We start from the raw sequence: 16,966 nt of genomic DNA on the forward strand, positions 1-16,966 counted from the left end.
AAATTGACCTTGCGGTCCACTGCTTATCCTACAGCACCACACCAGGACCCCTAAGGTCCTATGCTCTACCGTCTTGAACTATCCGGGCACTCTATTTGTTGAGAAAAGCAACGAAGAAATGGCCATCAGGGGGCGACAGCAAGACTGGGTAAGCTACGAAATCGAAAAAGGCACTGCCTTACTCCAAGCTTCAGGTACGGTTCCGCGAGTTTTGAGCTCAGTCGGCCACCGTAGGCCAGAATAGTGTACCTCCTTCCGGTCTCCGATGACTGGGAAGACGGCCTTCGCATGTTGGAAACTGAACCCTTAGGCCCTACGAAGCCTCCTTTGCGGAGCTTAGGGTCCGGCTCGGGATTCCAAGCTTTTGAGAGGACTGGTCCCTAACTCGGCTCCTCTGGACGCTTCAGGGCCGGGAGCTGGGAGCGTGGGTCGCCATGGCGACATCTGCGGGGCTGGAGCGCTGGGTGCAAGACGAGTTGCACTCGGTGCTGGGGCTGAGTGAGCGGCACGTAGCCCAGTTCCTGATCGGCACCGCTCAGCGCTGCGCCTCGGCTGAGGAGTTCGTGCAGCGCCTGCGGGACACCGACACCTTTGACCTCAGCGGTCCAGCCCGAGACTTTGCCCTGAGACTCTGGAACAAGGTGTCTGGAGGGGTGGAGCGCGGCTGGGGCGGGACCCGGCGTGGGAGCGGCGGGAGAGGAGGTGGAGCAGGGGAGGAGCCCTATGATCGTGTTAGTAAAACCCACTGCCGTAGAGGCGCTTCCAACTCTTCACGACCCTGTGGACACAGTATAAGTGCCCCAAAAGGTTTCCAAAACTGTAATCTTTAGGAAGCAGACAGCCTCATCTTTCTCCCAAGGAGTGGCTGATGGGCCTGAACCACCGGTCTTGTGGTTAGCAGCTCAACGATTAATCCACGGGACCACCAGAGGCTACCCTAATGGTCTGTCAGGGAGTTAAGTTCAGTTCACTAGTCTGTCTCCTTTGTCCGCTGTCACCCCCATACTATTGTGCGAGATGCTGGGCGTTCAGCTCACTGTGGGGAAGTTCGAGGAGAGAGGATTTTTGTGTGTGTGTCCCACTAAAGCTGAGTTAAGAACTGTATGCCTCAAACTTTAAAGGGCCTGTGATTCATCCAGGGCCCTTGTTAAAATGCAGATTCAAATTCGGTAGGTTTTTGGTCGAGTCTTAGTTTCAGTATTTCTAACAGTCTCCCAGGTGATGGATTTGCCACTGGTCCACTAACCACACTTTTGAGAGGGAAGCTGTAGAAGAGATGTATGGGAAGTGCCATGGGAGAAGGGGATGGAGGTTAGTGACCAGAGAAGGCAGATCTAAAGATCCCCTAGAATTTGCCAGGTGAAGAAGGAGGAAGGAGTAATGGTTTAAATAGTGAGATATTGGAGGACAGGACTTTGTATTTCTTGTCTTTGTATTCTTCCCACCTAAGTGCCTGCCTTGTACAAACAGTGAATGTATGTATTCAACATGTTCAGAGGATGGCAGATATTCTAGTGTGGCAGTGGTCTATGGTGCGTGGCCAGAGATGATGGTTGATGAAGGCAGAGACTTTATGTATCTGTTCACCAGTTTATTCTTGGAGTCTGATATAGTGGGGGGTTATATGATGGTGGTGGTGGTGGTTTTGGAGTCATTTCCAACTCATAGGACTGTATTACAGGGTTTCTGAGGCTGTACGTCGTTACAGGAACAGAAAGCCTCAACTTTCTTCCGTGGAAGAGCTGATAGTTTTTAACTGCTGACCTTGAGGTTCATAGCCCTATTCATAACCACTACGCTACCAGAGCTCCTTATGGGGAGTATATGATTAGTCTCTGCAAAACAATCCATGTAGCCTGTTAGCCATTTTGTAGGCACGACTGAATCTTTGGAAACAACAAAGCCAGGAGAAAGAGGCTGAGCAGCTGATAACTGGGATGGCAAATGTGAACACCACAAGGGCTGGCATTTTTATCTATTCCTGTGTACCTGGCACATAACAGACGTCAAAAAAAAATGTTTGCTAATTGAATAACTGAGAAGATGGTCAAAAGTTGAAGGGTTCTTTTCAGGCTGAGGAACATGATGTGAAGCCCTGACGAAGAGAGAGAGTGAATGTTGTAATTCCTCAAAGGTAAATGAAATTAAACAGAGGACTAGTTTCCGGGGCAGAGATCAGCAATGGCTCACACATTCCCTTACTTTCCCCTCTCCTGATAGGTACCGAGGAAGGCAGTGTTAGAAAAGCCAGCTCGGGCAGCTGAGCGAGAGGCCCGAGCCTTGCTGGAGAAGAACCGATCTTATAAGTTGCTCGAAGACAGTGAGGAGAGCAGTGAGGAGACTGCGGGGAGAGCTGGAAGTAGTCTAAAGAAGAAGCGTAAGAAGCGGAAACACCTCAGGAAGAAATGTCAGGAGGAGGAGGAAGAGGAGGAAGAGGCCTTTGAACAAGAAAAGAAGAAAACAGAGTAAGTTAGGAGCAAGATGAGGGGATGGGGGAGGTAGATGAGAGAACTCTGTAAATCTTCTGGGTGTCCTTATTTAAACTCCTGGGCTGGACCACAGGGGAAGTAAACAGCAGACAGAGAAGCCAGAATCAGAGGATGAGTGGGAGCGGACAGAACGCGAGCGCCTTCAAGACCTGGAAGAACGTGATGCCTTTGCCGAACGGGTTCGAAAGCGGGACAAGGATCGGACTCGCAATGTCCTGGAGCGTTCAGACAAAAAGGTAGGAGACAAAATGTCCTGTAAATCGCCAAGAATCTGTGGTTGGGTGTGATCCCAGAGATGGTGGAAAGACAAGCGGTTGTCTCTAGCAATATGTTTATCGTTGGCTAAGGTCCCTTCTGTTGAACCTATGGCCATAGAGATTCCGTACTAAGATGATGGTGGTGGTTATGTGCCGTGGAGTCGGTTCCGACTCATAGTGACTCTACTCTGTACAGGGTTTCCGAGGCTATAAATTTTTACAGGAGCAGAAAGCCTCATCTTTCTCCTGCGGAACAGCTGGTAGTTTTGAACTGCTGACCTTGCAGTTCACAGCTCAATTTGTAACCACTACGCTATCAGAGCTCCTTCCTTACTGAGAAGGGACCATTTTTTTGTACAGGAACACATCAGAATGATTCATTGCAGTTCTAGAGGGAGAATAGCTCTGCCTGTGAAGGCTTCCTACCCTCACAGCCCCTCTACTCTTGGTTTCTTCTCTTAGGCTTATGAAGAGGCTCAAAAGCGCCTTAAGATGGCTGAGGAAGACCGAAAAGCCATGGTGAGTCCCAGAGCTCCAGAAGCCAACGTCAGATGTGTAATAAGGAGAAGTGGGCCTCCCCTGTTTCTGGGACTTAACAGGATGTAATCAAAAGGCAACTGCCATGTTATCAAGGGATGGCTAGAGGGCAGAAGCAGGGCAGCTATCTCAACTCTCCAAGGATATGCTGACCACCATCTCCAAATACCTTTCCACCACCTAATCCGTGCATCCTCCATGTGACTTTGTGATCTCCCTGTGGCTTCCTGAGTTGATTTTCTCATTGGACAGGGACAGAACTCCTTGTAGTTCATGAACCAGGCTTTTCTGGTCTGAGTCTAGGGGCAGTAGGCAGTTTTCTCAAAGGCCTGATTTCCCAAGTAAGGTCAGACTTTAGATTTCTCAAAACAGTTTTAAGAATCTTAGAGTCCAAAGCATAACCTAGCAACCCTCTGGTCTCTCCTGACCAGTTCTCATGTCCCAGTCCACAAAATGGCTGTGGTCAAACACTTCTGAGACATCTCTCAATGTAGTCTTCGTATTTTTATTTACCTAAATTTAATTTTTAATTTCTTTTCCAATTATGAAAATTTCCAACAAATACAAAAGTCAGAAGAATAGTATAATGAATATTTATATAGAGTATATGGATTCCAAATTGCTAATACTGTAATATCTGTTGTGTCTCTGGAAATGAAGACTGTCTCTATTTTGTTTTTAACCATTTAAAAGACTTGTAGACCATAAGGCATTTTATCTCTACATCAGTGTACACCTCGTAGGAATAAATCCACATTACCATTGTCACACCCAAGAAGATGAAGAGTAATTTTCATGTATCAACAAAGGACTTGTCTAGATGAAAATGTCTAGATGAAAAATGTCCTGATGACCCCCAAATGCTCTAATAATTACCTTTTCCAAACCAGAATTCAATCAATATTCGTGAATTGCATTGCTTGCTAGACCTCCTCAGTTTGTTTTGTTCTTGTTTCTCTTGTTCTCTCAAATCTTGCACAGTGTCCTGCTTTCTGCATTTGTCTGGTCTTTATCTTGTGGTGGTAAGTTCTTCTATAACCTATGCTTCCTTTAAACCTTTAAAGTAGAAATTGGGTCTAAAGCTTGCCTTGACTCACATTCAACAGTGTGGCAGGAACACCTGTTGGGTGCTGATGTTCACTTTGCCTTCTGTCACATCAGGGGGAAGATGAACTATCTGGTTGTGTACCTTTTCATACAGATGTCCCTTCTACCAAAAGCCTTTCATCCAGTGATTATAGCAACCTCTGCTGATCCTTTCCCGTGTCAGTTATTTCATTGATATTACAGAATGGTAGTTTGGGGGTTCTCTTCCTTTTCACTAGGTGCTCCTTGCAAATGAATCGATGGTATTTAACAGCGAAAACAAATTCCTTCTACATTTACTGACTAGCATTTCCCCACTCCTTCAATTATTTATTTTTTTACTTTTATTTTTTAGCCTTTTATTGTGAATTGAGTGAAGGGGTTTACAGAGCAGATCATCAGTTTTACATTCAACTAATCATACACTTTGTTTCATTTCAATGATTGCAAGCTCCTCAGTGTAGTAGTAGTATTACCTATTTCACTTCCTCCCTTCCTTCTTTCCCAGCCCTTCTAAGTTTTTTCCTTAGATAAATGCTGACCTTTTGATTTCGAATGGTTGACCATTCTGTGATATGTATACCTCATTAATATTGCTGTCTCCTCTGTATACTTATCTGTTCCTTGTCTAAAAATTGAGCCCTGAGGCTGAGTTCAATTCCAGACCTGAAGGGTAATTCAGGGCTTATAATTTTGAGTTTTGTTCTATATTCTCTCTGATTTTGTCCAGAACCTTCCAATGTGATCCCTTTCAGAGCAGTTAATAGTGGTAGCCAGGCACCATCTAGTTCTTTTGGTCTCAGAGTCACAGAGACTGATGTTCACGTACTTGTTAGTTCATTGGACTAATTGTCCAAGTAGCATCACTTTTCATCACTCTTTCCTCCACACAGGGAGGGACCAATAGCGGCACCTCAGATGGCCACTCATGAGCTTTTGATCCTAGTGGCTACTTACAAAAGTAGATGTAGAGCATTCTCTTAGTGGACTATGTTACCGTGGTGTCCCCTTAGACTATGGTCCTGAGTCCCTTCGTTTCTTCAACGCTTTTGTAATTCCTAAGTTTTCATTAAAAAAACATCCTAAAGCAGGTTACAATTCCAGTCCTTCAGTTTGTGGCAGTACTGACATTATCCTGCTGAAAGAAAAGCTGCGGTGATGGTCTTTGGTTTTGCTTTATGAGGGCAAAATCATGACCGATTAACATGCACAACTCTGAGGTGGCTTTAGCTCCGCAAATCATGTGCTCTGAGATTGGAATCATGGAAGAATTGCGTCAAAACTCTTGTGACATTTTGACTTAGGAGAGGAAGGAGAAGGGTGTAAAAGTATATGTGTGGTTACTGAATCAAAGCTTGAGCCCTTGCACTGAGAAGGGAAAACCTCACCACTCAAGCCCCAATTAACCCAGTGGGAGTTTTCCCTCCCTTTGGATCAGTAAGTCTTTTTTTTTTTTTTTTTAACTCTCCAGGTTAATTAAGGTTAAAGGGAGTTGGAGGGCTCTGTCTTTATATGATTTTTGTGGTGCACAAAAGGCAAATTTTGGTGAATAAAAACTAAATTGAGGTCAGAGTACAACTTGCAATTTTAAAGGAAAAAAAAACCCAAACATATCCTGTATGCTCCACCACATTCCTGGATAGGCTAGCAATAAAGGTAAATACCCACGTACAAATATCCTCTGTGAAACCTTTATATATGTGTAGGTATACTCCCACTCACCCCTCATACCTGATCAACCTGTGTTTGTCCTTGTATCTACCTGTGAACACTGTTAATAAAGGGTTGTGGTTATAACAGTATTTACCTCTATTCCCTTTCACTCTTGCACTCCTCCTTGGGTCTTCCCTTGTCTTCATCATTCTCCAGCCAACTTCGCTCTTGTTGTATTTTGCCCTTCCCATCACCCAAGTTAATGTGTCTAGTATTTTAAAAGACAATATTTAATTGTGTTTAAGGTGTAAGTTTACACTGAAAATGAGGTTCTCATTTTAATGATTTCTACACACATTATTTAATGATATTAGTTACGTTTTCACAATGTGTTTTCGTTTTCATTCATGCCTTTCTGGTTACACCATTTCCAGTACTCAAGTTTCCCTGCCCTCTTATCTTCTTATCTGCCTTAGAGTAATTTTTTACTATTCAGTCTTCTATAGATGAATTTTAAAAAGAAGCTCAATCCTCACAGGTGATAGGCTTTGAGACAATCTTCTTTTGCTCAAAAGTGACCTTGGAGGAGGATAGTGTAAGTTCAAGATGTAAAGAGTGCCTCAGAGCAATTTTCTTCAGTCTCAGTTGGTCCAGAAAGTATGGACTTTTGAAATTTCAGTTCTGTTCCATTTTTCTCATTTTCTATCAAGGATCTATCTTGTGCCTCTGATCAGACTGGTCAGTAATGGTAGCTGGGCACCATCTGTCCACTTCTGGTCTCAGGGTAGAGGAGGCTGTGGTTCATGTAGACTGTTAGCCCTGTAAATTACTTTCTTTTCTGGATCTTTGATTTCCTTCTTTGTCTCTTGTTCTGTATTAGTAAATAACCAATGGTTGTAGCTTAGATGGCCTCTTACAAGCTTTTGGATAGCATTTTTATATTAAGAGGAATTCTTCCTTAACAACTAGGAAAGTGCTTAAATTCCTTCATAAAGGAAAGATAATAATTTGTTTCCTATTAATTACCAGTTTTCAGAGTAAGGAATGTGATAAAACAGTTACTTCATTTATGAGTTTTTGAGTTTTTCTCCCCATTCTCTTTGTGTATGTTATCACATTAGATTCATGAGTTTTATTTTTTGATACTTTGCAGTTTCTTGTATCATTCTTTCTGATACTCAGATTTGCTCTGATTTTTTGCCCATACTTTAAAAAGACATTTGCCTTGCCCATGAGGCTGAAGGAATGTGTTGATGGTGGCACCTGGATTAGGTCATGATCCTAAACTTCCACTTTTAAGTCTTTAAGACCAGCCAAGCCATTAAACTGAATCAGAGCCCCCAAGGAAGGATATTGTTGGGGTTTTCCTACTGTAGTAGAAGAGGTAGTGATCCACAGGGAAGATGATGTTGCCACAGTGGGAGGGATCGTGGAGAGCCGGGAAGAGACTTAAGGAGATGGTCAGTCATCATCTGTCTTCCATGTGTCCTGAGAAACCTGTATCAAAGGTAAAGGTGTTGAAGCCAAGTGATACATAGTATGGGGGAGAGGTTAGTCCCAGAGAGCTTGGTGCCCCTAATTATGTTTTTCCTTACAGACACACTCTCTGATGCACTGGTTCCAACTTCTTGTATGTAATTGATTTTTCCCTCTTCCCCAAACTATGGTCATTTAGTGAAGACTAGGGAACATCTAATTGGGATGAAGATTGCCTGCAGCTGGCACCACCCGTGTTTTCCATCTTTGTCTTGGTAGTTTTCAGTTTGAGGTTAGTATCAGCCCTTTTGTTTTCCCCCCAGCCATTGATTCTAATAAAACAGTAAATAAGACTAAACTGTAAAATAAAGGAATAATTGCCCTCCTGAATCGACACTGACCAAGATGGTGGCATTGAGCTTGATTCCAGTGCTGGAAGGCAGTGTGGGCTATCAGTATATCTTAGACTGGAAGTCTGGATTCAGGGCACTGGCATTAGGGGAAGGCTTTCTCTCTGTCAGCTTTCGGGAAAGATCCCTGCGTCTTTCCACTTCTGTAGCCCTAGTGCTCTGTGGTTCCTCAGCAATCCACATGAGGCATCTGTCTTACCCCTTGTTCATGTTTGCTTGTCTTTGTGCTAAGTTTTGTAACTCAGAAGTGATTACAACAATGTGGTTTCATAAACATCAAGAAACTCCTATTTCTAAAAACAGGATTATGTCTGCAGGTACAGAGATTAGAATACCAACACATATTTTGGGTGACACAGTTAGTCCCCCGAATAACACAGCATATGTAATTCCAAAGAGACCCAGAGTTGGGTGTATTGTAAGTCAGGTTTACAGTACTGAAGTAGAGGAATTTTCCACTCTTGGGGTAGGTATGGAAAGGGGCTGCCGTTCCAACAGGTGAAGAATTGACTGCCCCTTCCTGACCCAGGTCCCTGAGCTGCGGAAGAAATCCCGCCGAGAGTACCTGGCCAAGCGGGAGCGAGAGAAGCTGGAGGACCTGGAGGCAGAGTTGGCTGATGAGGAGTACCTTTTTGGAGATGTGGAACTGAGTCGGCATGAACGACGAGAACTCAAATACAAGCGGCGAGTACGGGACCTGGCGCGGGAGTACCGGGCGGCCGGGGAGCAGGAGAAACTGGAGGCCACAAACCGCTACCACATGCCTGAGGAGACCCGAGGACAGGTGAGGGTGAAGGGGTGCCTGCTTCAGTCCTGGTTCCCCAAGATGAGGGGAGGGAAGGCTTCAGAGGGGTGGGCAATGTGCAAAGCTCGCTCCTTGTTTTGCTTTTCGCAGTAGATGAGGGTTGGGCTGGGCTGGGCAGGAGGAACTGGACAGAGAAGGCATCATCTTGGGTCCTCACATGCCACATTTCTCCATAGCCAGCACGAGCTGTGGATCTAGTGGAAGAGGAATCAGGCGCTCCTGGGGAGGAGCAGCGGCGTTGGGAGGAGGCCCGGCTGGGAGCAGCATCTCTGAAGGTTGGAGCCCGAGATGCTGTCTCCCAGGAGCCGAAATATCAGCTAGTGCTGGAGGAGGAGGAGACCATTGAGTTTGTCCGGGCCACTCAGCTCCAGGGTGATGAGGTGAGACGATGGGGACCCCTGGGGGTGTTCTGAGGAGGGTCTATGGCTGATCCTAGAGTCTCACCCACTTTCTCCTTCCTCAGGAGCCATTAGCTCCACCCCCTCAAACCCAGGCCCAGCAGAAGGAGTCCATCCAGGCTGTCCGCCAGAGCCTCCCAGTGTTTCCATTCCGCGAGGAGCTCCTGGCTGCGATTGCCAATCATCAGGTCCTCATCATTGAAGGCGAGACAGGCTCGGGGAAGACCACCCAAATCCCCCAGTATCTCTTTGAAGAGGTAGGGTTGTTAGGACCAGATATTGATAAGCACGGTCCTATTATTTCTCCTTATGTATAATATATAGAGTCATCAGTTCAGTATCTTTCCCACGAAATCGGGAGGTTCTTGAGAATAAGGACCATACTTTTTTCATATTTCTAGTCTCAACTCCTACCACAGTGTCCATGCCTGGCAGGTATTCAGTAGCGCCAGCTGAAACGAACAAGTACGTGTGTGTGTGTGAGAAAGAGAGAGAGAGAGAGAGAGAGAGAGAGGAACTGAGGGCCTCTGCCATACTCTACTCCAGACTCAGTTTGGGCCCCATTTCTCTGCAGAGGCCATAGACTAAAGAGTGAAAGAACTCACTTTCCTACTCTTTACTTTGCGTCGTTGTTCCTTGTCTCTTCTAGTTCCCCCAGCTGATTTGTCCATTTCCAGCTCAAATCTAGCTGAGTGCTAAACTCGATCACCTGAAGTACTAGGTCTTCAGGGCTAAGAGAGTGGCCTGGGTCTGTTATCTTCTTGTTCTGCCATTCTTGTCTAGTTTTCAGCTTCTTTTTATTCCTTCCTTTTCTCTTGCTCTGCCCTGCTTTTACTTATTTCTTTAAATTGCTATAGGCCCAGAGTGGGTATTGATTTAACAAAAGGAAAGCCTTTTCTTCCCCCTTATCACTCAGGGTTACACACAGAAGGGTATGAAGATTGCCTGCACCCAGCCCCGGAGGGTGGCAGCTATGAGTGTGGCAGCCCGCGTAGCCCGGGAAATGGGAGTGAAGCTTGGGAATGAGGTAAGATCCATGGGAAGCTAAAATTGGGGGAATCCTTGGTGTCTGGAATTTGGTTCATATGCTCTCAGGACTCCTCATTCCCTAGCCACTCGTTCCTTGCTGGGAACACCAGCCCACTTTCAGTCACTAATGGCCCCTTGACCAGGTTGGCTATAGCATCCGCTTTGAGGACTGCACGTCAGAACGAACTGTTCTCCGCTACATGACAGATGGGATGCTGCTCCGGGAGTTCCTCTCTGAACCTGACCTCGCCAGTTATAGGTATGTACAGGAGCCCCATCTCTCATGAAAGAGCCACCCAACTTCTATTTTCTTGGTCTGCCTACTTGGGTTTCTTCTTCTATTTGCTGGTCTCGCTCTCATTTTTCCAATCCAGTCAATTTTTCCATTTTTCTCTGATTAGTCCACCAGTTCTTGAGTTTTTATGGTTCAAATGGTCCTGGAATTGATTTCTCGGTACCACGAAATGGGCAGGAGGGTAGAGGAGACAGCAGAGGGAGCCTCTCCCTTATTCTGCTTTCTCTGGTAAAGAGTAGCTACTGGCTCTTAGCAGATCCCAAAGGATGTCTGACTTGTTTTGGCTTTAGCTACCAGGTCTGCCAAGGCAGGAGTAAGTTGCAGATCACTAGTTCTGACATTCTCTTAACTATGGGCTAGTCATACATAACTAGAATGCTTGACTTCTCCTTGGAGCCCCGACATTCACTTTTGGGAGAAGAGAGGGGTGGGAGTGGAGAGCCAATCAGCAAAGTTCCATCCCTTTCCTCTCAGCCAGGGACCTTCCTATCCAGACCTCTGCCCTCACTCTGCCCAACACTCTGCCCAACACTCTGCCCTCACTGCCCCCTCCATTTCTTCCTCAGTGTGGTGATGGTGGATGAGGCTCATGAACGGACCCTGCACACAGACATTCTCTTTGGATTGATCAAGGATGTAGCTCGCTTCCGGCCTGAGCTCAAGGTCCTGGTGGCTTCAGCTACACTGGATACAGCCCGCTTTTCTACCTTCTTTGATGATGCCCCTGTCTTCCGAATCCCTGGACGCAGGTTTCCAGTTGACATCTTCTATACCAAGGTGCCCCCCTCAGGGATCCTGGGTTTTATTGAGGCAGAAAGCTGAGTCCTTTGGAGGAAGTTTTCCCAAGGAGAGAAGGGGGCATGGAGAGCCCAGAGGGAGCTGGGGGAGAATGTGTGCAGAGCTTGGGAGGGAGGAGAAGCTTTGGCTAAGAAGGTGGCCTTCCCCTGATTCCACCTCTCTGTGACTCCATCTCTCCTTTCTCCCCAGGCTCCAGAGGCAGACTACCTGGAAGCCTGTGTGGTGTCTGTGCTGCAGATCCACGTAACCCAGCCAACTGGGGATATCCTAGTGTTCCTGACAGGACAGGTGTGTGATGTGAGGGTGATCCCTGGGGCAGACAGGCAGGTGTGTCTGCCTTCTGTGACTCTGGGACCCTGTGCTGTACCCCAAACCAGGAAGAGATTGAGGCTGCCTGTGAGATGCTCCAGGATCGCTGCCGCCGCCTGGGCTCCAAAATCCGGGAGCTCCTGGTACTGCCAATTTATGCCAACCTGCCTTCTGATATGCAGGCTAGGATCTTCCAGCCTACGCCCCCTGGGGCGCGAAAGGTCAGTTGGAGAGTTACTAGCTCTTAATCCCTATAATTCACACAACTAGTTACAACAACAAAAATGTAGGGTCCTGTTCTATGCAAGGTATGCCAGGGCACTGCTACAGTTGTAAGTCTAAGTAGGAGTCAGCCCCTGACCTCAGGAGCTGGGAGAGGGTGAAGGTGGCAAGAGCAGGGAGACTGCTGAATGCATGGGCACTAGAAAGATTCAGAGAAGAAAACCAGCTCTTAGCCTTCTAGATTTGATCTGGACCTTTAAGAAAATGGCAAGGAAGAAGACCCAAGGTGTAGCTGAGGTCAGTGGAATTACTGGAAGGGTCACATGGTGAAATCGTAGAAGCTTGTGCAAAGGCCAAGAGTCAGGGCACAGCTCATAATGCAGGGCTAAGAGTGAAGCTGGGAGTAGAGTGCTGGGAGGTGAGGTTAGTAAGGAAGCCAGGAGCTAGAGGGTGGGGGCATATCACGGAGTTTGGATTTATTTCTAAAGTAGGATGGAGGAGTCATGTGATAGGGTGATTTTGGATGCTAGCTGTGTGAGCAGATAGACTGGAGGGCCTTGGAGTAGAAGCAGGGAGGTGTGTTAAAGAAGCTGTTACAGGAAGTGATGTATGAAGATTAAAATGAAAGTGTGTAGAAAAGATGGTGTCAGGAAACTGGGTACCCCCATCGGTCATCTCTGAAATAAACCTCTTTGTCACTTCCTTCGTATGGTGCAGCATTGTGTGTTAATGTGCTGGACAGCAAGGTCCATTTGAACAACAGGGTCGGCGGTTCAAGCTCACCGGGTCACTATGAGTCAGAACCAATTCGACAGTACTTAACAACAACAACCCCCACTTCTCTGTCCCCTTCCCCTTGGTCTTCTCCTTCTCTCTTGACTTTGAACACTAACCCCTTCTGTTCCTGCCCAACCTCTGTACCTGGTTCTTTACTCCTGACTTTCCAGGATGAGTTTTCCTAGTTACTAGGTGAGCAGGGTTTCAGGGTGACTCCATTCCATTTCTCCCAGGTGGTTGTGGCAACGAACATTGCGGAGACATCCCTCACCATTGAGGGCATCATCTACGTGCTAGATCCAGGATTTTGTAAACAAAAGAGCTATAACCCCCGCACAGGCATGGAGTCTCTGACCGTCACACCCTGCAGCAAGGTCAGCCTGGGGCTCTCAGGGAGCAGGGTCTCCATTGGGAGGAGGGTTAGGCTGAATCACCCTACAGAGAAGGTGCAGTTCAGAGGTGGAGTAAAGGTTTCTTAGAGAATGAGAAATAGCCAGTCCATATTCTCTCAGATTTTGTGCAAAAATACTTCCGCCTCTCTTTTCCTTGTCCCAAGTTGTCGACAGACTTGTCTTTCCCTTCTTCACAGGCCTCAGCCAATCAGCGAGCTGGCCGAGCAGGGCGCGTGGCTGCAGGGAAGTGTTTCCGCCTGTATACCGCCTGGGCCTATCAACACGAACTTGAGGAAACAACAGTGCCTGAGATCCAGAGGACCAGCCTGGGCAATGTTGTGTTGCTGCTCAAGAGCTTAGGTGATTGGGGTGCCCCAGTCCTCCTGAGACAGGTGGGAGGTGGGGCCATCAGGTCTTTGTGAAGGCATTTTCTCACCTCTCACATCTTTCTGTAGGGATCCATGACCTAATGCACTTTGATTTCCTGGACCCTCCACCGTATGAGACCCTACTGCTAGCTTTGGAGCAACTGTATGCCCTGGGAGCCCTCAACCACCTTGGGGAACTCACCACGGTGAGATAGGAGGGCCACATGATGAGTAGGGAACAAGATGAAGAGGTCAGGAGTGGCTGTAATGGTGGAGGGAAACCTGAGGAAGGACTGGCCTAACTGTCTCTCTCTTTCCTCTTAGTCTGGTCGGAAGATGGCAGAGCTGCCAGTGGACCCCATGCTATCTAAAATGATCTTGGCTTCTGAAAAGTAAGCTCCTTCCCCATTCCCAACCCTTAGCCCACAAACTGGCCAGGGCTCTTTCTCTCTCTGGATTTTCTGCCTCTAATAATAAGTTATTAGAGACAGAACTCTTAAAACCCCTTCTGAAGCCCACAAGAGTCCTGCCTGGATCATGATATCAAATGAGGAAGATTGATAGACACAGAAAATTCAGGGGCACAAAAGAATGTGCAAGATTTTCTGTCTGTGAGGGGTGCTGAGTGAAGGCTGGCTTTGAACTCTCCTCAATGCATGTAGTACACACCTTCCCTATTGCAGAAGCCACATCCCCCACTCCGTGGATCACTCCTGTACCATTGTTTGATCTATAGCTCTTCCTGACCCTCAGTTGCCAATGCTACCAATACCAAAATTTGTCACTATCCCAACCCACCTGAAGAAACATTCTGCACACAATGATCATTTTTTTTTTTTTGAAGATACACAGATGTTACAACCTTGCTTGCTGGAAGCGGACTTAAAAGTACTTACTGATTAAGATCAAAGACTGCTTCCTTGGGATGAACTGCACTTCAGTATAAAGAAAACAAAAAATCCTCACCTTTGGACCAATAAGTAACATCATGATAAGAAAAGATTGAAGGTTATCCAAGACTTCATTTTGCTTGGATCCACAGTCAACAGTCATGGAAGCAACAGTCAGGAAATCAAATGGAACATTAGGCAAATCTGCTGCACAAGTCCTCTTTAAAGTGTTTAAGAGCAAAGATGTCAGTTTGAAGATTAAGGTGCACCTGACCCAAGCTGTGATATTTTCAATACCTCATATACATGTGAAGGAGCTCTGGTAGCGTAGTGGTTACAAATCGGGCTGCGAACCTCAGGGACAGCAGTTCGAAACTACCAGCTGCTCCGCAGGAGGAAGATGAGGCTTTCTGCTCCCGTAAAGATTCATAGCCTTGGAAATCCTGTACAGGGTTGCTGTGAGTCGGAACCGACTCCATGGCACATAACAACAACAACAACATAATACATGTGAAAGTTGGACAATAAATAAGGAAGAGCATAGACAAATCGATGCATTTGAATTATGGTGTTGGAGAAGGCTGTTGCAGGTACCACCGACTACCAGAATAATATCTTGTAAGAAGTACTGCCAGAATGCTCCATTGAAACCAGGATGATGAGACTTTGTTTCTCGTACTTCAGACTTGTTATCAGGAGGGACCAGTCCCTGGAAAAGGACATCATGCTTAAAAAAGTGGAGGGTCATTGACAAAGAGGAAGACCCCCAACAAGATAGATTGATAAAGTAGCAGTAGCAATGGACTCCAGTGAAACGGTTATGAGGATGGATGGCACAGGACTGGACTGTTGCATTGTGTTTTGCGTAGGGTCACTCTTGAGTGGGAAGTGACTCAGCCGCCACCTAACAACTCTGAATACTCCTGCTTTTCCCTTCCTGCCCCAGGTACAGCTGCTCAGAGGAGATCCTGACAGTGGCTGCCATGCTGTCTGTCAACAACTCTATCTTCTACCGGCCCAAGGACAAGGTCGTCCATGCTGATAATGCCCGCGTCAACTTCTTCCTCCCTGGTGGAGACCACCTAGTTCTACTCAACGTTTATACACAGGTCACTGGGCTTGGGTGATTGGGAATGAAGGTGTGGGGGACTTTAGCCCCACTGTATGTGCAACCCCACTTTTTAACCTCTTCACAGTGGGCGGAGAGTGGCTACTCCTCCCAGTGGTGCTACGAGAACTTTGTACAATTCCGATCGATGCGCCGAGCCCGGGACGTGCGGGAACAGTTAGAGGGGCTCTTGGAGCGCGTGGAAGTTGGTCTCAGTTCTTGCCAGGGGGACTATATCCGAGTACGCAAGGTCAGCATTTCTTTAGTCTACTGTTCTGCACCTAGTGTCTCCAAAGGAGCAAGCTACTCAGGAGATGGGGAACATATAGCAATCCGTCCAGCCAAGAGTGCCCCCTCACCCCTGCTGGAAAATGTGTTCTCCTCACGCTGTCCCTCAGACCTCTGTAGGGTGGGTGGTTCTCATTGGGTTCTGCAGTCATAACTTTTGAGTTCTCGAGAAGCCTGCACTAAGGTGGTGGTGTTAAGTACCATTCAGTCGGTTCCACTCGTAACAACCCTGTATAGGATTTCCGAGGAGCAGCTGGAGGGTTTGAACTGTCTACAGGTAGTGAGTGGTAATGTTTGGCTCTTCCATTGTTTCTATCCTGTCTGCTCCATAGGCCATCACTGCTGGATACTTCTACCACACAGCACGGCTGACTCGGAGTGGGTATCGCACAGTGAAACAGCAGCAGACAGTGTTCATTCATCCCAACTCCTCCCTCTTTGAGGAACAGCCACGATGGCTGCTCTATCACGAACTTGTCTTGACCACCAAGGAGTTCATGAGACAGGTGAGGGTACCATCATCCCCTGACCAGGCCAGTGGTTTATGTGGGGACATGGTTATCCTAGCAACCTAAGAATCCAGTTTCAAGTTGCTGAGACTGGCAGGAAGAGAAACAGGAAAATACATTTTGGTTTAAATAGGGTAAAATAGACTTCTCTGATAACCACCTCAGCATCTTCAAGATCTGATGCGAGCTAGTGGTGAACCCTGCAATTAGAGCTCTGCCCTCATAGGATATACTTTGTAGTCTTTAGATTCCAGGGTTTTCTTAGGGGTGATTTACTTGGCACTTTGAATAATACTTTGAACTAAAGACTATGTAAAGTAGAGGTGTCTTAGCCTTGGTTATAGTAATATAGGTAAGTAAGTCCCTTTTCCCTGTAGTCAAAAGGGAAACAATACAAGTTTTCAATCATATTCACTAAAGAATTTATGTTAGAAAAAAGGAAACACAACCAATCTTTTCTTTCCCCCCCTAGGTATTGGAGATTGAAAGCAGTTGGCTTCTGGAGGTGGCTCCCCACTATTATAAGGCCAAGGAGCTAGAAGATCCTCATGCTAAGAAAATGCCCAAGAAAATAGGCAAGACACGAGAAGAGCTAGGATAAAGAGAGGAACATAAGCAAACCCTCACCCAGCTTCTCATTTTTCTGTATATTATTTAATATCTATTAAATAAAATTATTTTTGGAATAAAGCTTATAGGAGGCTTTCGGGATTCAAAGAAAGTGGCATATAGGAAACCTCTCATATAGTCACTTTATTATTTACAAATTAAATTACACAGCAACTTTACACAGCATGAGATGGAAGGAAAGGAAAAGAGACAGAAGAGGTGTGGAGTCCTGAGATCTCGGCTGCCTCAGTCTTCTCTTGT

At 46.4% G+C, this 16,966-nt stretch overlaps 1 protein-coding gene across 1 annotated transcript; it reads left to right on the forward strand.

Annotated features, from left to right (window-relative positions):
- Window positions 1-232: 232 nt before the first annotated feature.
- DHX16 (DEAH (Asp-Glu-Ala-His) box polypeptide 16) lies at window positions 233-16,820 on the forward strand. Its single transcript, XM_006875633.1, has 20 exons — window positions 233-641; window positions 2,221-2,465; window positions 2,563-2,725; window positions 3,209-3,265; window positions 8,438-8,692; window positions 8,890-9,093; window positions 9,177-9,368; window positions 10,028-10,138; window positions 10,284-10,399; window positions 11,002-11,212; window positions 11,423-11,521; window positions 11,611-11,763; window positions 12,775-12,915; window positions 13,131-13,293; window positions 13,389-13,507; window positions 13,626-13,693; window positions 15,138-15,300; window positions 15,388-15,549; window positions 15,920-16,093; window positions 16,569-16,820. Exons 1-20 carry the CDS (start codon window positions 435-437, stop codon window positions 16,695-16,697), a joined length of 3,132 nt encoding a protein of 1,043 aa, XP_006875695.1. The 5' UTR covers window positions 233-434; the 3' UTR covers window positions 16,698-16,820.
- The last annotated feature ends 146 nt before the right edge of the window (window positions 16,821-16,966 follow it).

The sequence above is a fragment of the Chrysochloris asiatica genome, unplaced genomic scaffold (genome assembly GCF_000296735.1).
Source record: "Chrysochloris asiatica unplaced genomic scaffold, ChrAsi1.0 scaffold00333, whole genome shotgun sequence".
NCBI classification, from domain to species: Eukaryota; Metazoa; Chordata; class Mammalia; order Afrosoricida; family Chrysochloridae; genus Chrysochloris; species Chrysochloris asiatica.

Bases quoted from the DNA above. Each gene is read 5' to 3' on its own strand.
- DHX16 (XM_006875633.1), top strand. From the start codon at position 435: ATGGCGACATCTGCGGGGCTGGAGCGCTGGGTGCAAGACGAGTTGCAC. The intron at 8,693-8,889 runs GTGAGGGTGAAG...ATTTCTCCATAG, and splicing joins CTGAGGAGACCCGAGGACAG to CCAGCACGAGCTGTGGATCT. The intron at 15,550-15,919 runs GTCAGCATTTCT...TCTGCTCCATAG, and splicing joins ACTATATCCGAGTACGCAAG to GCCATCACTGCTGGATACTT.